Source organism: Haliaeetus albicilla, chromosome Z (genome assembly GCF_947461875.1).
Source record: "Haliaeetus albicilla chromosome Z, bHalAlb1.1, whole genome shotgun sequence".
In the NCBI taxonomy this organism is placed as follows: domain Eukaryota; kingdom Metazoa; phylum Chordata; class Aves; order Accipitriformes; family Accipitridae; genus Haliaeetus; species Haliaeetus albicilla.
In genome coordinates, this window is record NC_091516.1 from 55,637,878 (window position 1) to 55,663,343 (window position 25,466).

The 25,466-nt window shown below is 51.9% G+C and overlaps 1 protein-coding gene and 1 long non-coding RNA gene across 8 annotated transcripts in view; one reads left to right on the forward strand and one right to left on the reverse strand.

Annotated features, from left to right (window-relative positions):
* Positions 1–7,637: 7,637 nt before the first annotated feature.
* LOC138683778 (uncharacterized) lies at positions 7,638–12,426 on the reverse strand. Its single transcript, XR_011323215.1, has 3 exons — positions 10,895–12,426; positions 9,209–9,422; positions 7,638–7,655 (listed from the first exon to the last, which is right to left on the reverse strand). It is a non-coding gene; the product is annotated as an uncharacterized lncRNA (long non-coding RNA).
* Positions 12,427–21,575: 9,149 nt separating this feature from the next.
* TDRD7 (tudor domain containing 7) overlaps positions 21,576–25,466 on the forward strand; it is a 52,808-nt gene continuing 48,917 nt past the window's right edge. For 3 of the 7 annotated variants that reach the window (XM_069776566.1, XM_069776563.1, XM_069776564.1), the window contains exon 1: positions 21,579–25,009. Coding sequence is in view for 3 of the 7 variants with exons in the window: in XM_069776563.1 (XP_069632664.1) it covers positions 24,998–25,009 (12 nt within the window). In the remaining 4 variants the exon portion in view is untranslated. Of the gene's footprint in view, positions 25,010–25,466 lie in introns of all 7 variants that reach the window. The other 4 variants (XM_069776565.1, XM_069776568.1, XR_011323278.1 and 1 more) reach the window with 3 other exon arrangements.

Here is a 25,466-nt window from a genome sequence, read left to right on the forward strand (position 1 = left end):
GCTTAAATAACTGTGTTTTTCACCTCTGGTTATTAAGTCATCCAACTTCAAGCAGTTTTACAAATGCTATTTTAATATTAAGATACTCTAAGATGTCTTATAGCATTTCTTGTGAATGTTCTAATACATTGGTAATAAATCATCTTGGCCCAACAAGCTAAGATAAGCTGACCATTGAACAGTTTAGTTATTGTCTAAGTGCTTATTCTTTGTGCATCTGCCTAATAATTCTCAGAAAAAAAAAAAAAACCTAATTATAAGCATTGAAGTGGTTGAAAACTGTTTCCACATTGTGTGCCTCAAACCAGTATTGCATTATCACACGTTTACTTGTGGATTGGTCTCAGAAACAGGCTTTTAATGATGTAACTTGTTTCTCAGTATCTGCCTAGCAAATCAGTATGCTGTGGTAACTTGTCTACAAATAACATACCTAGTGTACTAATTGGTTTAAAAAAGTAATTTATAAAAGATGGACTTTTCTCTTATATTTAAACATCTGTTTGTCCTTGGGTTATGTTCTTAGAACAATTCTGTATATATTTTGCAATATGGGGTTTGTGTTTAATTTGATTGTACATTTTGCACTGATTTGAAATTCTGTATTCTAAGTATTATTTACAAGTTCCAGAGATCTGTAACTAGAATTTGTCTGTGAAAAATACAACATTTCTCCTACCCTGGACGTTTGTGGAGTAGTCATGCTTTAAAAATAGTGAAATACACTTCTGCAGAGAGAAATGTACTTTGTTTCAGCTGGGCACTACTTCTGTAGGTATTCTGTAGCCTTGCTGTTTGAGATCGGGTCATGCTCTGTGAGAGGGTGGCTGTGTGGTAGCAGTGTTACTTCGTAGGTTTTGGTTTCTAAGATGACACCTACACACTAAGTTTGACCCCTGCAACATTCAAGCTCTTCTAGAACCCTTATTTCTGTGGGTAGCACTTACTGTAACTGGTAAAGTCTTTCTGTGACAGCACCATAGTGTGTTTTTGTTTTGTGAGCTACGTCAGTGACGATCTAGATTTTCCAAGGTAGTTTTGTACAATTCCTTGCTCTGTTTGCACTCCTCTAGAAACACATGACCTGGTGTTTTCAGGCTGTGAGGAACAGGCCCATGAGTTAGCCCCATTGTGCTTGGCTTGGGTGAGCACTGGTGGACCTGGCCTGCACAACCCAACGGCCAGAGCCCATGGACCTTGGCTTGGAGGGGGTCAGCTGGGGCAAGAGGAAGGGCTGTCCAGGGAGCAGAGCCCAGATGGAAACTCTGTCCTGCCGTGAGTAGACAGCCCACCCCTCCCTGGAGGTCAAGACCTGTCAGCTCCTGGCCTGCCTCTCATGGCTGATGAGGTTCCTCAAGCTTGACACCTCTGCTTATGATGTCCCTGCTGCAGTAACCGTTCCTCTGGGATGGAGCAGTTGTTTCTCCCCGCTCTGTTCAACAATTGATTGCAGAACAGGGAAGGGCTTGGTTTTGCCCTAGCATCTCAGGGTAAACCTCGTTGTTCCTTGCTGGGCTGCAAATCAACAAGCTCCGAAGCAGCTACATCCACAATTAAAAAAAAAAACATATATAGAAAAACTCAGTTCAGGACTACTGTTCTGGGAAAAGAGGGGAAGCAAACAAAATACTGACTTTCATGTAGAGGAAAAGAAACCAAACACAAAACACCCAAGCCTGAAGTGTTCATGATTTAACCAAGCTTGCCTTAAAAATGGAGAAAAAATGCCCTTTCTCTGTTAACTGGGGAAAGTGAGGTGGCATCTTCCACTTATTCTTTCTTCAGGTCCTAGTGGTGGTGTGGCACACTAAAACATACTGCTCTTCATGTTGTATGCACTGCTTTTCAACTTTTACGTGTTGCAACCAGCACCTATTTCAAATATGCAATTATATGAGCCAGCCAGGCTGTCCAATGGATAAAACACCTGTACCTGGAGGACTTGGGAAATCTCTGAGTGCTGAATGTGGTGAAGTCCTTCCAAATGCAGCTGGGTTTGTGGCACACCTTTGTGAGACAACAGCATGCAGTGAGCTAGGTGAACTTTGTTTTTCAGGAGACATGACCAAAAAATTCATCCTCATACCTAGTCCTGAAAAAGGAATATGATCTACTTCTCCAGTAACTGGGAAGGAGCAGACAGTGATGAAACTGTGATCCTCCTCCTTAGCAGAGCCTTGCTAGAGGCTCTGGCACCACACTTGACAGACATCTCCTTGAACCTGTGGGCATGACACCCCAAGCTGCCCATGGAAGGCAGCCAGGAGATGCATGCTGTGGTGCAGGTGCCCTGTGAGGCTTCTTGTTGCTTAGTGAGAATAAAGGCACATCCTCAGTCCTATCCATGTGTAGGGAGGCCTTGAAACCTTTACCCAAGCCTACAGGAGAGTGCTCTGACCGCCAAAGGGAAAGAGGAAAAGAAAGAAAGAAATGCAAGTGGACGAGCTTCCTAGCTGGGACACCAGATGACCCAGAAATTCACTGTTGGAGGGATTTGGGGGACAAGGGGGTGTTTGGGTATCCAGAGGGTTGTACCCCATGTTTAAGTGCATGGGGTACACCTGAAGTGGCCCATGGGCAGAGAAGGTACCATGTCAAGTTACCTGCCATTTCAGTGTGAGGGACCATAGGTTTCAGTGGAGGATTAGTATTTACACGGTTCAATACATATAGAGGAACTCAGGTGCTTCCAGGATGCCATGATGTTCTGCCTGTATCTATTATGATCTGCCAATGAATTTTACTCCTGCTATCACTGAGCTGAGAGAACAGCCAGGATCTGGTTTGCAGGCAGAGTGGACAACTTCCAGCAGTCCCTCCCTTCCTGCTCATGTAGGGTTGTGCCTTGCAATCTGGCTGTGCCACATTCCCATCATGGGGAACTGGTGTCTGAGAATGGGAAAGATGGTTTGGCCATGAAAAATCCCAGTTTGACTTCAAAGTGGATTTAGTCACCAGTTAGACAAATGCACTTTGAAGTATAGCTAAGCAAGAAACTTTTAGACAAAAATTAAGTCACAAGGAAATTAAATTGAAGGGCAGCTGGAGCCATTTTGGACATCAAATTGATCATCAGGTGACAGCTTTGGCCCACTAAAAAACATGCTTTCTTGTTGTGGACAACCAGTGGACTGTAACACACAGATGTCCAGGCTGAAGAACCAAATGCTGGAACGCATGGTGGTGGTGGCTGCATTTCCTCATTCCCAGGACCAACCTGTTGCAAACAGAACAATGCAGACATAGAGCAGCAATGCCTTTGCAGGCACCCACATACAGGCAAGCATCATTGACATGAATAATACAAATGGGCCAACTCTGTGCCTTCTCACCAACTAACTTGGCTCAAAGTTCACTGCTGAATGATTCTCTCCCTCTGACTCAGTTTTCCCAGGCCTCTTTTGTAGCTGGCACCATGCTCTTGTTCTGTCCCAGAACCTGGCTCTCACACCTCTTAACCAAGTCTCCTGGGTTTGGCTGGGATAGGGTTGATTTTCACAAGAAGCTGGGAGGGGGCACAGCCAGGACAGCTGACCCAAACTAGCCAAGGGGATATTCCATACCATAGAACATCATGCTCAGTATATAAACTAGGGGGAGTTGGCCAGGGGTGGAGGGATTGTGGCTCGGGAACAGGCTGAGCATCGGGTTCTAGGTGGTGAGCAATTGCATTGTGCATCACTCGCTTTATACATTCTTTTATTAGTAGCAGTAGTATTACTTCTTCTCTCCTTGTGTCATCCTATTAAGCTGTCTTTATCTCAACCCACGAGGTTTTACCTTTTTCTTCTGATTATCCTCCCCATCTCACTGGGGCAAGGGGAGGAGTAAGCAAGCAGCCATGTAGTGCTTAGTTGCCAGTGGGGCTTAAACCAGCACACCAAGAAATCCAGCTTAAATGTCTGCTAGGGGATCACAGAGAGAAAGGAAAAGCAACAACAACAACAAAAGTTATAGAGAGAGTTTAATAAGGAGGTAGAACAGCCCACAAGGTTCAGGCACAGAGCCTGGCTGGACAAGTGCTTTGACCAGGAGCCTGCTGACTTAAAATTGGGCCCCTGTAATAAAAGGGGGGTTAGGGCGGGTGTCAGAAAACACACCCAGAGAAACTGCACACAGATAGCACCTCACCCCAGACTGGGAAATGGGGTAGGGACAAGGTCTTTCACCTTCAGGACTTCTCTCAGTTAACCTGTGCTGTGAATCAAATTGATAGTTTACCACAAGCAGCCACTCTCACAGGTAAGGGCTGGCACTGCTGCTGGAACAGTGCCCCCCAGTCTGTGCCGGCTACCTACAAGGCTGGTGTGAGCCCAGGATGTCTGGGGCTGCTGTCAGGTGCTGTCACACCTCTGCTCATGTGCACACTTGCCCTGGTTTCAGCTGAGATACAAGTTAATTTTCCTTCTAGTAGCTGGTATAGTGCTATGTCTTGGATTCAGTATGGGAATAATGTTGATAACACACTGATGTTTTCAGTTGTTGGTAAGTAATGTTTATATGCAGTCAAGAATTTTTCAGCTTCTCATGGTCAGCCAGCAAGAAGGCTGGAGGGGCACAGGAAGTTGGGAGGGGACACAGCCAGGGCAGCTGACCCAGACTGGCCAAAGGGGTATTCCATACCATGTGATGTCATGCCCAGTATATATAACCTAGGGGAGTTGGCCTGGGTGGATCGCTGCTCTGGAACTAACTGAACATTGGTTGGTGAGTGGTAAGCAACTGCATTGTGCATCACTTGGTTTGTATATTCCAATTCTTTTATTATTATTATTATTATTGTCATTTTATTATTGTTATTATCATTATTATTTTCTTCCTTTCTGTCCTATTAAACTGTCTTTACCTCAACTCACAAGTTTTACTTTTTTTCCTCAATTCTCTTCCCGATCCCATTGAGTGGGTGGGAAGTAAGTAAGCAGCTGCATGGTGCTTAGTTGCTGACTGGGGTTAAAGCACAACAACACTGTTTTGAGGTCAGGACCTCCTGGCTCAAAGCACCTTTCCCTCCTGCAATTCCCAAAGCATAAGCAACTACAGTGGCTCTGAGGGCACAAAACATCCCCAGCAGCAAGGACATCAGCCATGGATCTTGCCAGTCCTGCTTCAAACTGGCCAAGCTGAAACATTAATCCAGCCATATGGGCCATTACACAACCTAGCATCGAAGGTCCTGCTCCCCCATCTCTCTGTCACAACAGGATGGCTTCGTGTCCTCTCCTCTGCTGCAGCATCCTGCTTTACAAAACACGGAGTAGAGATGGTAGCAAGTCTCCTACGACTCAGTCTTAGAATCCACAGCCCCCACAGCTGCACCTGAACATCTTCTGTCTGAGCAAAACTTCTGGACACTGAGGGGGCTCTCTGACAGAGTCTCAGTGTATCTGCAACAAAGGTGTGGAAACAGACCTCAGCTAGGAGGTGCCAGAACTGAAGAGCCTCCATCAGCCCTATTACAGGAGAGAAGACTGCTTCAGTTGACCAGGAGACACTTTTTTCTTCTGCCCTCTTCCACCTCAGCTTCCCAACCTCTGGCTCCTCCTGGTGCCTCCATCCTCCTAACTCATCAGCCATTCCCTTCCCAGGACTCGTTGCCACTGCTATGTCACTGCTGTGTACAATGGCTTGTCATATTTGCTCTCCTCTAGAAACATTTAACAGGTTTTTTCAGGTTTCTTTGGTTTTAAGTGAACATTGTGTGGATTTTTTTTTTCTATCTCTTTAAACTGTGGTGTGTCAGCAGCCTGGTCATAAACTTTAAACTGCATCCTGCTAAAACCTGTCCAAAGTCTCAGTTTTATCTGCCTGTTAGAGGGAGCTAGTTTAGTTTCTGTTAATTATAAATACCCTCCCCGGTGTCTGCCAAGTTTTATGCTGAGTGTTGGCACAAAACGAAGCAGTGTCATTAAAGTACCATGCTACTCAAACAGGGACCTTAGTTCTGGCAATTCTCTTTTGTATACAAAGCCATTTGCTGCTGGGCACAGCTTTATGATTTTGCTGTCTAGTTAACCGTACTCACTGTTAAACTGGAGGCTGCTGCCCTCTTGCTTTCTAACTGAGGATAGCAAAACACGCCACTGAATTAGGAAAGGCTTTCAGGAAGCCCTGCCCAGCCACTGCATGTGCTATTCCTGCGGGGTAAAAATTATTGTAAGAGAAATGGTGTACTGTAGTTATGCAAAGATGCTTATGCTATAACTGTTTGGTTCATGGATTAAAAAGCTTGTTCCATTATTTTAAAGTCATCCTCCTCCAAAACTATCATCAGTTTGGGGAGGGAAAAAAGGCAGTAAGGTGGAGTGCTGAGGGCACAGGTTTCTGAAGCTGCTCTCCCAGTGTCTCCAGAGCTTTCTTTGATGGTCCCTCATGCTGTCTTCTTCAGGGTGCCTGTCTCCATCCCCACCATGGGGTGCCTCCCTACACCAGGACATGTTGCTGAACCCAGACACCCATAGCCCATGCTGGGAGCAGCGGTGGTGCCATGCCATGCTGCAGCATGGAGAGCATGGGCTGGCCAGCTTCTTCTGATCCCACTCCAGGAAGAAAGCAGGTGCTAGGGCTGCACCTTGGTGGAGACAGAAAGCTGAGTCTTTTCCAGCAGCAGTGTCACCAGAGGCTCCTGCTTTGTCCTGCCTCTGCCAAGGACTGCTGTTGCTGAGGAGTGTGTCACTGGCAGGTCTTGCTGGGTCTCGTTGGGCAGCACTGCTGGGAGGAGCAGCAGAAAGGCATGGGGTGCTGCTCTGCAAGTGCCATTCTGCTCTGGAGAGGGGCATGCATGCTGGGGAAGCATTGGTAAGCCGTGTCCTGGGGGTGGCCCACCTGTCCCCAGTGGCCCCACAGAGGAAGGGCACAAGGGACCTAGTTCCCAGTGGGGGAAAATCTGGCACAGGGAGTTGCAACCTGTCTGCAAAGGGACGCAGGGCAGCCTAAGGCATGGGCCAGCAGCCAAGGCCCCATGGTGCTGGGCTTGGGGTGAGCTGGGGGAACAATGTCTCACACAGCCAGCGAGGGCCATGCCCCACAGCACCAGCACAGGGAGATCATGCTGTTTCACAGCATGAGGGCTAAGTCCCAGCACTCAGCAGTGAGGAACAAAGTCCGGCACTGCTCCAAGGCCAGGTCCCAGGGTGCCGAGAGTGAGGGCAGCCTTGGTGGCAAAGGTCTGCCTGCCTTCAAGAGCAGGACTCATAGCTCTCCTATTCAAGTAGGAGCCTGAAATTCATAGCCCAGAATGGCTAGAGGCCAGGCCCCATGGCACTCCGCCCAGGGGCATGGTGGTGTACAGTTATGGCAGAACCCCAAGCCAGATGCCATGGGGCTTGGCTTGGAGGGAGGTGGGGAACAAAGCCTTCAAACAGCCTGAGGGCCAGGCCCAGGCTGCACAGGCACAGGGAATTTGGTGGGGCATGGTCTCCATGGTCTGAGGACTTGGTCCCGCAGTGCTTGGCTCAAGAGGGGTCTGGGGTGGAAGATCCTGCAGAACAAAACACTCCTGCATGGCTGGACAGCTTGACCCACCTCTCTCCTCTGTGCAACAGCCTCCTCGACAAAACAGGAGAAGAGCTGCTGACGTGTTTCTCCACTGCAGCTCCACTCAGCTCACTCAGGAGCAGAACAGGGGTTAGCTCAGTCCACGCTCATGTCGTTAGGAGCTGTGGGGCAGGCAGAGAGGTCCATCCTGAGTCACCTCGCGCCTGCTGGGGCCCCAGCCTCATTCCCCTCACCTGCCGCACGCAGCACATCTCTCTTCCCTGGCCTTTACCTCCAAACCCTCCACTGCTCACACGGCCACTGCCAGCTCCTCCAGCTTCCTCGCTGCTCCTGCCGCTGCTCTCCTCTTGCCCACCTCAGCTTCACATCCTCTGGCTCCTGCCACCATCACCACCGCCTCTTAACTCCTCCAAACTTCTGCCTGGGTACACCCAAACAGCTGCTGCTACGGCCACAGCCCCACTGCCCACAGACACAAGGAGTGTCTCCTGCCCTCGAGAGGAGCCCTGCCCCAGAGCAAAACCCTAGCAGATCCACCCAGCAGCCCCAAGGCTGTCTGTCTCCCTCCCTGCAGCACCTGCCCACTCCACCAGTACCAGCATGCCAGGCAACTTCCCAAAAAAGCACAACCAGCAGAGCACTGCCATAGCAAACAGCCCTCTGCGGAGCAGCATAAAAGGTTACGAGGCAGTGCTAGCAGCCATCGGTAAAACGCTACGCTCTCAGGCACAAAAGCTGAAGTGGCTGCTGCTCTCACGAGTGCTCTGAGCGCATCCCCATCTCCCGCTCTGGCACCCAGAGCCCTGACGCACACAGGACTCATGCAGGCAACGGGCACGACACGCCTGCTTTCCGTGGGTCTTCCAGAAAGAGCAGGCACCACGGCAGGATTAAGCTGTCACTCTGCTCCGTGCCACTTCACAGCTACGCCACCGCGGAAGCGGCACACCGCTGCCATTTCCATTCAATGCAAGGCTGACTTCTAACCCAGCCTGGTGACCTGCACAGGATTACCACCACAATCACAGCTCCACCGGACTTAGTGCAGCCACAATGAGCAAACAGCAAACACTTTCTCCTCACCATCAGCTGATGGCCCAGGGTGGCCAAAAAAACACAGAAAGAGAAATGATGGGGCAGCAGTTGCCTAAGCCACCTGGATTAGAGAGGCTCAAAGGGGGCTGAAAACCAGCAGGTACCGCTGACCCAGCAAAAACGCAGCTCCAGCCCCCACCTCAGTTCACCCAAACACGGTCGGGCAGCTGCTGGGTCCGAGCATGCCGAGAAGGGCCACAAACACTAACGCTGCAATGGAGAGGTCAGGCAAGAGGCGAAGAGCAGCCACCTGCAGACAACCGTGACCCTGAACGCGCAGCATCGCCTGTCACCTACACACAAACCTCCTTCAGCTTTCTATCACGCTGCCCACAACGGCTCCCTCCTGAGCCTGGGAAACAGCGACATCCGCACGCACACATTTGGCCACATTTCTCCCCAGAAGACACAGGAGCAGGCCAAGAGCACAGGGTAGCTACGGCAGCATCCAGAAAGGCTCCCTCCTGGGTACCAACCCACATTCAAACTTCACCTTCCGCAAGGGCGGGCGCTTAGATTCCCACGTCCCTAAAAGCACTGCTGGCACGGCAGCACCCAAGGGTCCACCACACTTCATTTCGCCTCGCTCACACACACACACACACACACACACACTGACCTGTTTACCACCGTGACGTGCCTCTGCATGGGAATTTCTTTAGGTGGTCCACTCCCAGTGGCTGGAGGCAAGGCAGGCCGGGCACTCTCCATACTGGGTTTCACCACTCCACACGCCACTCCTCTGCCTCGTGGCGGGCGAGGAACAGGCCTCTTGCTGCCTTCTTCTGGCATGCTCAAAGACCTGGGCTGCCGCAAAGTTCCTTTGGGCTTTCCTAAAGAGTTTGCAGATGGAGCCGTGAGTAGCACTCTCCTCCACCCAACCCAAAGAGACTTCAAGCACAGCAGATAACTCCCTCCGGGGAGTCCATACTTTTCCAAAAGACAGTTACGAAGGATGTTCTCGGCCACAGGCGTGGGTCTCTTTGCTACAGCATCGTGGCTCACACCCAAGGACTCACAAACCACAATCTCCACTGCCGTGCTGCAGCAGAGAAAGAAACAGGTGACCCTGTCTCTCCTTACACTCTCAGAAAAGCCTTGCACCTGTGACGTGCCACAACAGGTCACATCTCAGGGGGAACCCATGGTCAGGCTGCTCTTTACCACCCAACGGCGGCAGCAGCAGCTCCCAGAGGCATAGCACATGCGGCCTAACTCCACCTCCTCGGCCACCTCCTGCACCACCGCCCAAACAGTTTCTTCTTCTCTACCCTAGCTTGCAAGCTCCCTCCTCCCTAACTCCCACCACACGGCAGAGGTTGCCAAATAACAACTGCAGAGGAACACACCACACTGGCCTTCGGGCCACCCTGGGGTAAACAAGCTCTTGGTCACTTTGCTCTTTACTTGCTGGCTGCACCACACCCATTTCGGCAGGCTCAAACACTTCCGAGGGGTATCACCGTGCAAGACAGTGAATCAACGTGCGTTGACAATCATTGTCGTTTAATTGGGCTATAAGTCACCAGTTCAGCTTCCCGACTAGAAGGCAGACTGTGGGCATGGTCGCAGGAGAGCAAGAAGCAGCAAACTCTTCATTACAGACAAGAACAGGGGAACACAAACAAACTGCAAGACCCGCTGTTGCTCCAAGTTGCCAACTCGCAAGCAGATGGGCCTTACCTGGGCCTGATCCTGGGATACCCACTGACAGCAACACAACAACAGCACGGCAGTGAGGGACACCTGACCCACGGGCTCTAGGAAAATACTGCTGCAGCAGCTTACGCAAAAAGGCGCATGGGTACCAAGAAGAGCCCCTGCGCTTCAAGAACGTCGTGGCACCAGGGCACTTGCAGCAGCAACAGGAGCTGCTGAAACAACCACAGATAATGCTGCAGGGACTCCTTCTCGCTGTGAGGGCATGGCTCATCCCTGCCACTCCACAACGGGCTGAGCTCAGCCTCAAAGAACGAGCAGGCTCGTCGCCACACTTCTCGCCCGCACCTCAACCGCGGTTCTCACAGAACCACGGGCAGGTGGAAGGGAAACCAAGCGTCCTCCAAGAACTCTTCTTTCAAGATCATTCACATCTCACGTACATGCTCGAGAAGGGCTTCCTCGCTGACCAGGGCTTGCAAGCACAAGCACCCTTGTCAACAACACTCTCCGCTCCCAGGAACTCTTCACTGGGACCACGCAGCTCCTGGCCGTTAGTGACACAGCCTCACGGCCAAGACTTTGGCTCCAGCAGCTGCACAGTTCCTTCACAAAGGCAGGCCCTCCACGGTTGCCTGGGGCTTACCTGCTAACGTGACTGGAGACGTGTTCTTCAGCCTCATCTGGCAGTTCACTTGACGTCCCATTTTCCTCTTGGAACTCCTCTGCCGGGCCACCAGTTGAGCAATTGGCACAGTCTCGCTGCAAGCAACAGCATGGCAAATGACCTTGTTGGAGCAGGAAGAGGACAGAGGGGAAAACTGTCAGTGAGGCCCAAGCTCATCCACAGCCCTCAGAAGGACTTGCAACCATTTCCATGCCTCTAACTGCTGGGTCACGTGTGCCTGCAGGCCGTTCAGCAAAGGCTTCAGCAGCAGACACAGACCTCGGAGACCTCCCTCTCCTTTCGCAGTGCACCTCAGAAATCAGCAAAGCAGACAGACAGAGCCTCTCCATCACCTTCCCACATTAGGTTGGGGCCCGCCAAGAAACAGCCTGGTTTCTCACTCCCATCCTGCAGGCTGACCATCTCGCTTTACAACGCTAGGAAGCCACGGGAAGGGCTTCTAGCCTGCCCTCCCTCCCTCCTGCCAAGGCTCACCAGGGGCTCTGGCACCGCTCTGACCCTGCAGAGCCAGGCTGCCTTTGCCCCGCTTACCAAAGAAACAGCACGGCCATCCTGGGGGCACAGATAGCCCTGCAGGCACCGGGCTGGCCCCCAACAACGGCCCAGCCTTGGGAAGCCCATGGCCACCTCCCTGGCCTCCTTAATGGCCTCTTGCCTCAACCTCCCCTTGCCATGTCTCAGCAATGCTGCCACAGACCAACCCTTGAATGGATGCAGGAACCCTGCTTCAGCAAGCCCCCAAACCACATGCCTAGCGTGCACTTTGCCTCGCAGAGGAGGTGCAAGCCCAAATCTTTGGGCCATTCAACTGCTAACAGCCTGCAAAGGCAGCTGGACCAGTACTCTGCCAGGGCTCCACGAGGACACAGGTGGCCACCCAAAAAGCCCCGAGTGAAAAACGGGAGTCTGTGGTCTCAGGGGCTCTCTCCATGGGTCTCAGCCACGCTCGGTGGCGGTGGTACAGGCTGAGAAAGGGGCCCTCATGCACAGCACTGCTACCTTCATAACCATGGCCCCCAACAAGCATGGGGCTTGACAGTTCAGCACAGGAAAAGCTCAGTGACTTGGCCAGCACCTCCGACATTTAGCAAACAGCAGCTCCAGAGAGGAATTTTTCTCACAAGCGAGGCAGGGCAACCAAAGCAGAAAAACAACCAAAGCAGAAAAACAGAGTGCCAAGAGAAAAAAGCAAGCAACTGCTAAGCAGCAACAGCTTGCTCGACAGCTCTCCTCAGTCTCTCAGGCTGACCCTAACAGCCCAGGGAAATACGAGCAAGGAATGACAATGCTAGGAACAAGGCAACACTCCTGGCCTCCCAGCAGCCCACTCCAGCTTGTCCTTACTCTCCTATTCCTCCTCCACTGCACACCCAGCATCCACACCAGGCTGGCCCCAACACACAGAAATTGGAGGGAGGGCCTCTCCTTCTGAGGGACAGCTCTCCCACCCGAGGAGCTCCTGCTAGAAATCAGACAGTGTACCTGCCGCACAGTCAACACCTATGCCAAAAGCGTACCAGAGGTGTCAGAGCTTGGATGGGCAGACTTGGCATATAGCACATAAGCAGCGTGACCTGGGGGCAAAGAATCCCCTCCTCTGCCGCCTTCTATGGTTCACACAGGTGTGCAAAACACGCAGAAGTTGTGTGCCAGCACACAACTGCACTCACCAGCCCTGCTCAATGTCTGCCCAGGACACACTACTTTGGCATATGTTTCAACAGATTGATAGGAACAGACCTTGGGATATCTGAGACCATTGTTTGCCTAAAAATCCCCTCAGATAGGAAGATGATGTGTGCATGAACATGTAGCACATCCTCAGAGGAGGGGATGCAGCTTGATGTGACTGTCCTGTGTACGGACCACACTAGTCTGCCATGCATCCCTTTTGCCTGGCTCAGCAGTTCTGCATCTCTCAGATCCCCCCATGGCCATACGCACCATGAGACTCCCAGCAAATCACAGAGTATCATCCCTGTTATTCAAAACTAAAAGCCCCACCAGCACTTTTAGCACCACCACCCTGCTCCTTTGGGCCCCCAAATAACCATGGTCTGAGCTGAAAAGTTCCACAACACCCCAGCACTTATACTGATCCACTTGCTCTTTCTGCAGGAGCTCTGGTCCCTAAAGGCACAGGGCTGTGTTCTGTGCCCCAAAGCCTTGCAGTAATTGCTGTCTAACAGGATGGTCTTGATAGCATGCTCAGTCTGGCTTTTATCTATGGCATCAACCTAAGGATAAAGAAGCCCATGTAGTCTTTTTTGGGATCCCCTTCAGGTCTTTTCCTCGCTGTCCCCACGCACATGTTCCTCTGACAGTGGAATTTTGTGCTGGCCTTCTGTTTTTGCAGACTGTGTTGCCCATGTCTGGTAGGGCCATGCAACACCCAAAGCCTATCCCAGTGACACTTACTGCATGACCATCCCACAGGGCTCTGCCCGGCCATGGGGCCTTCTCATGCTGGCTCACAGGACAGCTCTCTTCTTGGCACATCTCAGGGATTGTGCCGAGGCCTGCTTGGTGGCCATCTCAGAGAGGTTCACAGCCCTCTGGCATGCCCCAACTTCTCTGTGCCACCTCTTACGTGCCCCCCTGACGTGTCAATGCTTTTTCTGCAACCATGCAAAGTGGTGGGCCTGAACCTGCCTTTTACTTTTGTTTAATTACATTTTCCTCAAATTTAATTGTTCATTCCATTAGCTCTGAATAAAGACTAGTTTATCTACTTCATACCTATGCTTTTACAGTCATAAATATTTAATTTGTATACCCCTCTAAATATACATATATAATTAATGTATTTATGTATAAATAAAAATGCATATTAATACACTCCTTTATACGTATATTTCTAAGTATATAAATGTTGGTATGCATTGTATATAAATATATATTTTTTTATATCTGAACACTTCCTGGTACAAAGGAAGCAGGGGTTGTGACACCAAATAAAATGGCAGCTCCCTCCCACAAAATGGTGGCAGAAACCTGCCAGCAAGGGCTCCTGCCTGGGCAGCGCAGGAGGCGGTTTCAAAGCAGGCGCCAGAGCTACCTAAAGCCCTCCCAGCCCCCTCAGCTCACAGGCCTGTGCACACTCAGGGCTTCTCCCGGGCCACCGGCTACACTCATGAAAGCCTGGGGAGCTCCAGGCACAAGTGCTGCCAGGCAGGCTCTGCGCTCGGGGACAGGCGTTCTTCTCGCAGACGCTCACTCACCGCAGGGGCGGTCTCGCCAGAGAAACCTCCCCGCCACGATTGTGGACCGAAGCTGGATGGAGCTCTCACGCAGCCCAGGACCAACCCTGCTCTCAAAAAGCGTGCTGCACGCAGGGTTGCGTCCTAGTCCTAACGCGCTGAGCACGCTCGTGTGCACAAAACGCCTCATCTCCACCCCCCTAGCGACTCACGTGCAACACGAGCAGAGTCAGTACTGGTTCAGGAGAAGGTGACCTCGCTCTCCTCAAGCCTCTCTAGCTCAAGGCACAACAGGGGACCGAGTCCCTCACCTCCAAGCACACGAAGGTGAGCAACTGCCGCTCATGTCCCTGCACAGTGCTCTCTCCAAATGGCAGCAGCACCAGGCAGCTGCCTGCAACCGCAGTACCGCTATGCAGGACGCCACATGAAGTTAGCCTCTGCTGCTCTCTGCAGAAGCAGCCCCTTTCCCCGCACCGTTTCCCTTTTTTAGGGGAAATCACCCGGGGCAACACACCAAGTCCAAAAGCAAGAGAAATCCCAACCCTCAGCACATTTCAGACGCTGTGCCACACGTTTCAGTCTGTGCACGGACACTAACACTGTCTCTACCTTCCTGCACCCAAGTTCATGACGGCCCAACTCGAGTGCCAGGCAAGGAGGCAACACATCAAGTCCTGTTCTTCACCGTTCCTTGAACAGTTTTACTTTATGCACACACAGCACTTTACTAACCTGACTGTGACTCTCTGTGTGTACACCTTTATTTACACACAGGTACACCCACGTCCCCACACCTATACAGACAGCACTGTGTATACATGTGTTTACACATGCACCGTTGACCAGGCTGCTACACAAAATGCTTTGGCAGGAACAATCACAGAAACTTCAGCATAACTAGTCCTACAACAAACTTCCATTTGTGTCTTGGGGCAGGGTGGGCGGCAGGCTGTCACTGAAATCAGCTCAGCCACTGCCTCTCCGACAGGCTGGAAGCCCTCATGGTGTTCAATGAAGACCATGCCTGTACGCAATCCAGCTCACAGGCACAAAGGTACTCTAGCTCCTTACCCCTGCCATTCCTGCCTTTTCCGGTCCCCTATGTTTTGCTGACTGATCCCTGAACAACCTCTACCACAGCTACTTTCACAACTACCTTCGCAGCACCCGCTGCTCAACTACTTCTGGGTGTTACTGCACCCAGAAGGAGGAGCACATGTTGAATACGTGCACTCGCACACCTCCAGGCAGCAATGGGCAGAACCTATGCTGGGCATTTGGATCCTTCCTCGTCTTTTTAGAAACTTAGCAGCAGGTCAACGGAGCTTCACAGGGTGCCCCCCCAAAGAGTGAAAGGAGGTGGTGGTCACCTGCCAGAAGTAAAAGATCCAGGAAGTTCATATCTCTTGGACCCATTCTTTGTGGGGACGTCATGTGTTGGACAAATTTGTAAGTATTAACTTGGTCTTAAAGCTTCAATGGTAAAAAGCTTCGAAGTCCTCTTCTGCATCTGCCTGCCTGTCACCCCATGCCAAGACAGTCAGGGGATCTCATGAGCACCGCAGCGTTAAGGGCAATGAGGCAACTAGCACTGCGCTGTCACTGACAGCAGTTTTGGATACCTGCCCTGCTGTAGGTGCAGGTTTCAGTCCTGTGCACTCCAACGAACCACAGCCATTGTGGGCTTAGGCTTAGCTGCTCCCACAGCCGTGTCTAGTGCCTTTCCCACAGCAGAAACTTCCTATCAGAACTGCTACTGATGGTGTACCTGATTAAGAAGGTACATAAGGTCAGTGTTGTTAAACTCATTTGGTCCAAGTTTTTGTCTCACAGTTCTGGAAATAGAAGCCTGCGAGAGACTGCACCCTGGGTGAACATGTCCATTCACCTGCTCAGACTGGCAGAGGGCCAGCAGCAGCCTTTGCAAACCAAACCCTACCTTAACCTTCGTGCATTTATTGATTTTTGTGTGTGTGTTTACTGAGAACGTGCAAGCCTTTTAAAGCTGTGGGCAAATACAGAGCCACCTGGGTAACAAGTGCTCGATATTACCCAGCATGGTGAGATCTCCCCCCAAGTTTCCACTGCTCTTCAGCTGCCTGCAGAGGGCTAAGGAACATACTGAGTGTAACCAAATGATTGTAGGCAAGTAATTGTCTGTATTTGCTCCTTGTGTTAGGTTTGGTCTGCCTGCATGACCTGGGGACTTGCACAAACAGATGTATTCCCAGAGAGCAGTAGAGTGAGAGAGCTCACAAAGCTGCCCTTGCCCACTCCTCACTATGCCAGCTGCCAGACCATGTTCAGACCAGGCTGAAGGCAAGTCTTCCCAGCTCTGTGGCTCACTCACCAGCAGCTGAGAAATGTCCAGGAGCAGCTTTCTGAACTGCCTCTCAGCTGTTCACGTTTGAATGCTGCAAGCATCCTCAGGGGTCTGACTGGGCTACTTTCCACCTTGTGGTCACCTTACAGCAAAGCATTGGGAACAGGTGGTGAAAGTGTTAAGCTTCTGCTCCATGCCCAGGGCTTCTCTACCGTAACTGTGTAGGCATGCCCAGAAGAAACAGAAAACGATTACTTCACATTTAAGAAACACATCCCTTTCCCCTCTTTCCCTAAGATTTTGTTTGGACTTCAGGACCAAGCTGCACTAAAAAGAGAGACACAGAGACTGAGAGAGAGAGAGAGGAAGTTCTGACTGGACAGATAAGGGTAGAGTTGAGCTGCACCCTGCAGACACCTGGTTCAGGCCAATTCCTATCCACAGACATTTTGAGGAGCACATGAGAAAGAAGTTTTTAGGGTGTAAGACACAGACCTCTCATGGTCTGGGGAAACAAGGCAATGGGTGCTCCTTCACTCTTTCCTGCACATGGGCCTCTCTATGTCTTCTGTCCCTGACTTATGGATTTGTGTGGCGCTGGTTTTTTTGGTAGTGGGGGAGGGGCCGCAGGGGTGGCTCCTGTGAGAAGCTGCCAGAAGCTTCCCCAGCTCTGTGTCAGACCCACCGCTGGCCAGGGCCAAGGCCAAGCCCATCAGCAACTGTGGTAGCACCTCTGGGAGAACAGATTTAAGAAGTGGAAACCTGCAGCAGAGAGGGGAGTGGACTGTGAGAGAAACCCCTGTGCAGACAGCAAGGTCAGTTCGGAAGGAGGGGAGGAGGTGTGCCAGAGGAGGTTGATGCCCCCCCAGCCCGTGGTGAGACGGCAGGCTGTTCCCCCCCAGCCCGTGGAGGGGAGCGAGGGAGCAGATGCCCACCTGCAGCCTGGGGAGAGCCCACACCAGAGCAGTGCGATGCCCCCGAAGATGGCTGTGACTCCATGGGAAGGCCCACGCTGGAGCAGTCTGTGACTGAAGGACTGCAGCACACAGAAAGGACCCACACTGGAGCAGTTCATGAAGGACTGCAGCCCGTGGGAAGGACTCACGCTGGAGCAGTTCATGAAGGACTGTCTCCCACGGGAGGGACCCTGCACTGGAGCAGGCAGAGACAAGGTGTGGGGAGCTGACCCCAACCCCATCCCCTGTTCCCCTGCGCTGCTGGGGGGAGGAGGGAGAGAGAACCGGGAGTGGGGTTGAGCCGGGAAGGAGGGAGGGGTGGGGGGAAGGTGTTCTCAGGTTTGGTTTTACTTCCTGATATCCTTGGTTTGATTTGATTGGTAGTAAGTTAAACTGATTTTGTTTCTTCCGCAAGTTGAGCCTGTCTTTTGCCCGTGACCATAAGTGGTGAGTGATCCCTCCCAGTCCTTATCTTGACCCACAAGCCTGCCTTTGTATTTTCTCCTCATCACACTGTGGCCGGGTGGAGAAGTGAGCGAGCAGCTGCCTGGTGCTTTGTTACCAGCTGGACTTAAACCACGACACTGACCCTGTTCCCTGAGTGTCCGATACCTATCAGTGTGTTCTCTCACTCCCACCTTCTGGGCTTGCTTTGGGCACTGCTGCTTTCAGATTAGCAGTTTCTGCCTTTGTTCCTTCAGGTGCTCTTGCTGTAGTCCTTCTGCAGCATTGGGACTTGCTGGCGTCTCTCACAACTTTCAAAGACTCTTTGGCTTTTTTGTGACTTGCCAGTGTCCTGACCTCATCCTCTGGCCTTTTCTTTGGCTCCTCTGCCTGCTCCCATCTGGTTTCTGACCATCTAGCTGGCACTATGGCTTTGAAGCCCCACACTCCCTCCCAGTGCTGGAGTCACAGCTACTTCTTGCCATGGTGGGAACAAGCTTCAGAGCTGCTCGCCCTCTTCCTCTTGGCAAGCTTGGGACTCCAGGCAAGCACTGCCTGCTTCTGCCAGGAGCATAGCAGGTTTGGCTGTAGCCCCCCGAACAGCAACCAGCCATGTCCTCCCTTGGCCACCCCCATGGCCCCATGTCCTTCCAGGGGCAGTGGGAGAGCAGCTAGAGCAGCTCTGGCTAGTCTCCTTTGTCAGGAGGAGCACGGGAAGGAGACGATACTGTCTTTGCCAGGGGTCCAGCTGGACGCATGGACGTGTTGGACATGCTCCATCACCAGAGCCTCCCCACAGCTGCTGAGGAGACCGTGATGCTGCAGGGACCTCACGGGTGATGGTATATGAAGTGCTGGGAAGCTCCTTCTGCCCAGGGGCCTGAGGGCTACCAGTCCCGGATGGACTTGGGGCTGGTGCTGGAGATGTGGCTGCCACTGTGGCAGCTGCTAGGCTCAGTGAGGCCAAGAGGCTTCCTTCATGCTTGCCAAGAGGATGTGTCCTGGTTTTGGCTGGGATAGAGTTAATTTTTTTTCTAGCAGCTGGTATAGTGTTATGTTCTGGCTTTAGTATGAGAAGAATGTTGATAACACACTGATGTCTTTAGTTGTTGCTAAGTAGTGTTTAGACTAAAGTCAAGCATTTTTCAGCTTCTTATGCCCAGCCAGCAAGAAGGCTGGAGGGGCACAAGAAGTTGGAAGGAGAGACAGTCACAGGACTGGCGCTGGTCCAAGGATGTATTTGCCCCCCTCCACACACACTGCAGGGGAAGCATGCTCTGAGGAATTAAGGAGAGGCTCCATGTCCTTGAGGCTTAGGGGACAATAATAGAGTGATTTGCCACAACTGTTGCAAAAGAAGCCAAACTCAACTCAGTACCAGAGGGAACCAGAGGTTACCTTTGTTTCAGACAGACTGGCTGAATCAACTAAGCGTAAAGAACAGATGTGTAACTGCCTGTCCCTGACTTAAAGAAATGCAGACATTAAGCAGAACAGTATACCCCAGTGTACCCACAAGTTCCATGTATGTATGGCTCGCTCTGACAGACCCAGAGGGAAGAAATATGCTCCCCACCATGGTGCCTGTTGGACGGGTCTCTTAGCTGCATGAGTTCTTAGCTTGGCTCTACACCTTATCACAGTAATTTTGCAAGTATAATAGTTTTGTGTTTTATATGAGTTATGTGAAGCACTTAACAAAATAAGTAATGGATCAACTCTGTACTGAGTTTACAAGGCCTCAGGCTGGGTGCTGTGATGCTTGCTCTGTGTGAACTTTTCTTGGCCTGCCTGCAACTTTGTTTTACTTGTTTTAGCTGTTACAGCTAGATTTATAAGGTTGATATGGCTATTTGTTTTATTTTTCCTTATCTTTGTCCAGTGTGACTATAATTTTGTAAGGAGAATAGTTGGAATCACTTGTTCTATGTCAAATGAGATATTTGCAGCACTAGCACAGTGATGTAGTGAGAGAAATACAGGCCTGGCGCGATACTGAAGGCCTTAAGAAGTTACAGCAAAAAACATAGAGGAGTACAGGCATGAAGTAGGAAGAGATGGGACACAGACTTCACATTGCAGACTCCATGGCAAGAAACTCAAGCAGACCAGTATAGGCAGTGTATATGTGGCTCATCCCAACAGTAAGTACAAACATGTCAAAAACAATGAACAAAGGACCTCTAAAAAGAGAGCTCCAGGCTTGAGCTGGCTGCAACCCACATATCCCTTCCTGGCAACTAGTGACAGTCAGTGTTGTGACAATAAGCATATTCTAGAGACCAGTAATGAGATTCACAACTATATCATGATTCCACAGTATATTGGAAATGCAATAGTCTGTGAAGTGTCATGTGTATTTATGCTGTGGTTGCTGTATCATCCTACTAAATGAAGAACCCTTGTAAGTTCAAATAGCCTCAAATGAGTAAACTGTATTAAATATTGGACCCTCCACATGTGGAGTATCTAAAAAAGCCTGGTCTGAGAATAGTGGACTCTGATAGGAAGCAGTCTCTGGAGGCTGTCGTGGCTGTGGCAGAAGAAGGCTGTCACCAAGGCTTGGTGGTAGTCATCTTTGGGAGCTCTTTCAGGCACACCACAGGTGAAGTTCAGCATCTCCACCTTTGCCCTGGCATATGCCCCTGCATATGCCTCTTCCTCTGTGGGGCCAGCCTCTGGCTTGGCTTTGGCAGCCCTCCATCAACATGCCATCATGCAGCTTGACCTGATATTGCCTCCAGTCTGGCTCTCAGAAGTGAACATCTGCAGAGGAAGGAATGCTGCTGCAGGCAAGCTGCAGGGTGGCAGGGCCCCCTGATGGCGGGATGGTGAGGGGCTCTCCATTGCCAGGAGCGCGCAACAGAGCCGACTTCGCAAGGCCTCACAGCATATGGCTGGTGACCATCTTCGGCCCTGCTGTGTGGGACACTAATCAGAAAGCCCGCTTATACATTGGATGTTCAGCCACGTGTTTGGAACGTTGGAGGACACAACCAAAGCCCAAGCTGTGGGATCTAAAGGTCTCAATTGTGCAGCATTGCTTAAGGTGCCTGTGCAGACACGCAGCATCTGGACCTCTGCAGCTGCCTGGGTACAGGCTGAGCATGCACAGCCCTGCTGAAAGGGTACCATGGGCCAGGGCAGTGTGGACAAGGCGCAGGTGAAGCCTGGGTACCCCCCAGCCCCCAGCCCCTCTCTGATGGAGAGTGCACCTGTGCAATAGTTTTGTACACGTGTCAGTAAAGAGATCCAACTACAGAATTAAATTCATGACGTTTTCATTACTCAGAAATTGAAGTAATTAAGTGAACTAATTAAAAACCGGTGTTCTCTGTAGAACAGACGTGCTTAACTGTCACTTCTCAGTCCCTCCCTCGAGAAGGCGGTTTTAGCTGCTGCCTTGTAAGAGGACTGAGGTTCCGCCGGCCCCGTAGGAAGGGGGCATGGCGAACCGGGGCGGCCCCGGCGGGGGGGCCCCCACCCTGCGAGCACAGGGAGCCCCGGGACAGCCCCAAAATGGCTCTCGCCGCCTCAGCCGGGCGCCCCGCGCGGGCAGGCCACGCTGCCCCTTCCGGGAAAGCCGGAGGAGGAGGCGGGTGGCGCGCATGCGCTGCGGGCCGGGCGGGCGGGGCACAGGCGCTGGCGGGGCAAAGGCGCTGGCGAGGCTGCCTGGCGCATGCGCGCGGGGCGTCCCGGGGCGGGGGGCGGTGCAGTTGGCGGCGGTTAGGCGCGAGCGGGCGGTGCTGGGTGGGGCCGCGCGGTCGCCCACTCGGCGCGAGGGAAGCGGGCACTGTTGGCGCGCCGACCCCTCACAGGGAGGCGGCGGCGGCGCTCGGCCCGGCCCCGGCCCGGCCCGCGGCGGCGGCAGCAGCGGCAGCAGCGGCAGCAGCGGCGGCGGCGGCGGCAGGGGAAGAGGCTTCGGCTGGTGTCTGAAAGCCCCTGGGTTGAGGTGGTGGTAAGGAAACAGCGGAGCCCCGCTGGGCGTAAGCCCTCCCGGGCTGGGCGGAGAGGCAGTGCGGAGGGCCAGGCTCTGCCCGTCGGTGGGAGGCTGCTTCTCCTCAGTGGCTCCCTTGTGACAGAGGAAGTGTCCTGACTTGGGCGGGTTAGCGACCACTTTGTGCCTTCGGAGGAGACTTGCGTTCCACGGGGTTGTGTGTGTAGTCTTTTAAAAGTATGGCTCTTCGGGAGTTCATCTTTCACGGCAGGAAAACTGTCCTCCCTTCCTTTTTTTGTTAGCCAGAGTAATAATCTGCAGCACCGAGACTGTTTTGGAGGCAGGTCATCTTTTTTAAGCATACTGAAAAAAGTTTCTATTCAGATGCCGGAGAAGACTGGTTTGAACAACGTGCCCTGACTTACTGATAGAGGCTTCTCGGGCTGCGTTTCCAATGACGTGTCCCCTCGTCTGGAGGCAGCAAGCTACTGGGAGAATGTAATAACTGTTGAATGACCTAACTTTACAGCACCTGACCACAAAAAGAGTTTTAAAGCTTCAGAATCCACTCCAAGCTATGTAGCTTTCTACTAGTGTATCAGTGTGTTACTTACGGTCACCATTACTGCATTGCAAGTCTTCTGCGTTATTGTTAGCTGTAAGAATGGGAACATCGTTCAGGTGTAAGTTGAAGACTACATTCAGTTTAACCTTTGCACCCTAGAATCTTTCATCTCGTTTAACTGAGTTGTCCTCGTCACTGCTTCTCATAATATAATTTAGGAGGGTATATTTTATAGTATCCTATTTGCTATTGCTGATCTAACTCAGTTCTTTAGTATTGGTGTGCTGCAGAGCTATCTGATGGTGGCTTGATGTTGTCCCCCCAAGTTCATGCCCCCATTCTCTTATTATTGAAGTTTTCTCTTTTGAATCAACTTTTGCAACTTCCCAGGTTATTTTAAGTTTTCTTCATTGTCATTTCTTGCCCAGCTGTAATGGATATTGAGTTAATTTTTCCTGAGCAGTAAGTTAAATTCCGGTAGTTCAGGTAAGAGGACTTTCAGAAGCCATATTAACAACCTAAGAATTTGAGTATACTATTTAAAAGAAAGAATAGAGAAAAAAACCCCCAGAATGCTTCTCATTCACTTTTCCATGTCTCTTGTACGTATGTGACTTGGAACACAATTGCAGACAAAACAGCATTTGTTTGTGTACTTCTCAATGTTGTGGGTTTTGATATAATTGAAACTTGAAACCGCTTATGCATTTCTCCAGCACATGGTGTCCCTATGATACTGAGTGAGTCCAAAGGAGATATGAACTTCCTGGATCTTTTACTTCTGGCAGGTGACCACCACCTCCTTTCACTCTTTGGGGGGGGGCACCCTGTGAAGCTCCGTTGACCTGCTGCTAAGTTTCTAAAAAGACGAGGAAGGATCCAAATGCCCAGCATAGGTTCTGCCCATTGCTGCCTGGAGGTGTGCGAGTGCACGTATTCAACATGTGCTCCTCCTTCTGGGTGCAGTAACACCCAGAAGTAGTTGAGCAGCGGGTGCTGCGAAGGTAGTTGTGAAAGTAGCTGTGGTAGAGGTTGTTCAGGGATCAGTCAGCAAAACATAGGGGACTGGAAAAGGCAGGAATGGCAGGGGTAAGGAGCTAGAGTACCTTTGTGCCTGTGAGCTGGATTGCGTACAGGCATGGTCTTCATTGAACACCATGAGGGCTTCCAGCCTGTCGGAGAGGCAGTGGCTGAGCTGATTTCAGTGACAGCCTGCCGCCCACCCTGCCCCAAGACACAAATGGAAGTTTGTTGTAGGACTAGTTATGCTGAAGTTTCTGTGATTGTTCCTGCCAAAGCATTTTGTGTAGCAGCCTGGTCAACGGTGCATGTGTAAACACATGTATACACAGTGCTGTCTGTATAGGTGTGGGGACGTGGGTGTACCTGTGTGTAAATAAAGGTGTACACACAGAGAGTCACAGTCAGGTTAGTAAAGTGCTGTGTGTGCATAAAGTAAAACTGTTCAAGGAACGGTGAAGAACAGGACTTGATGTGTTGCCTCCTTGCCTGGCACTCGAGTTGGGCCGTCATGAACTTGGGTGCAGGAAGGTAGAGACAGTGTTAGTGTCCGTGCACAGACTGAAACGTGTGGCACAGCGTCTGAAATGTGCTGAGGGTTGGGATTTCTCTTGCTTTTGGACTTGGTGTGTTGCCCCGGGTGATTTCCCCTAAAAAAGGGAAACGGTGCGGGGAAAGGGGCTGCTTCTGCAGAGAGCAGCAGAGGCTAACTTCATGTGGCGTCCTGCATAGCGGTACTGCGGTTGCAGGCAGCTGCCTGGTGCTGCTGCCATTTGGAGAGAGCACTGTGCAGGGACATGAGCGGCAGTTGCTCACCTTCGTGTGCTTGGAGGTGAGGGACTCGGTCCCCTGTTGTGCCTTGAGCTAGAGAGGCTTGAGGAGAGCGAGGTCACCTTCTCCTGAACCAGTACTGACTCTGCTCGTGTTGCACGTGAGTCGCTAGGGGGGTGGAGATGAGGCGTTTTGTGCACACGAGCGTGCTCAGCGCGTTAGGACTAGGACGCAACCCTGCGTGCAGCACGCTTTTTGAGAGCAGGGTTGGTCCTGGGCTGCGTGAGAGCTCCATCCAGCTTCGGTCCACAATCGTGGCGGGGAGGTTTCTCTGGCGAGACCGCCCCTGCGGTGAGTGAGCGTCTGCGAGAAGAACGCCTGTCCCCGAGCGCAGAGCCTGCCTGGCAGCACTTGTGCCTGGAGCTCCCCAGGCTTTCATGAGTGTAGCCGGTGGCCCGGGAGAAGCCCTGAGTGTGCACAGGCCTGTGAGCTGAGGGGGCTGGGAGGGCTTTAGGTAGCTCTGGCGCCTGCTTTGAAACTGCCTCCTGCACTGCCCAGCCTTCCCGGGCAGGAGTCCTTGCTGGCAGGTAAGCCTTCTTCTGAAGCGTCCTGCCAGCACTGTAGCAGCCTGTGGCATCGGGGAAGGTGCTGTCAGTGATGAAGCTGCAGACTGCTCATACCTTCACCAGCACCGCAGTGGCGGGCACATGTTTCTCTGGACTGGGCTGTGTTGGCGCTGGCTCTGTGGCTCTTCTGCTCTGTGCAGCCCCCGGCTTGCAGGGAGCGGGTTTCACTTCTGTTGGGTTTTCTCTCTGAAGAGGCATCTGTGGAGTTGAGGCATCATGCGCCTGTGGGTAAGATGTGGCATGGCCTGGGTGCATGCGGTTTCCGTGGCGGAGCTGACAGGTGCCCTGTGGGCATTGGTGTGGGGATGCGGGTTCGTGCGAGGGAGGAGCTGCTATGAGCTACCCAGCATCACCGTGGTGCACGAGGGGAGGGAACACTGGTGTCAAGGTGAGGGGCAACAGGTCCCTGTCCTGCTTCTGGTGGAAGTCCTGGCCCTGCAGGCAGTGACATGGGCCAGTTGCCTGGCAGCCCAGTCCCTCTTCTGGCCACATGGTCAGTGGTGACTGGCTGGCAGGGCCAGCCCATGCACAGGGGCTGCTGTGTTCCTTCAGCTGCTTTTTTTGACAGTGTCGTGCCCTGTGTGTTTCACACTGCCCTATGCTTGGTTCGCAGTACCAGGCCCCTGCAAGTGTGCCCAGAAGTATCGAAGTCTCCAAAGATAAGCCACTGAGCTGCTGAATCCTT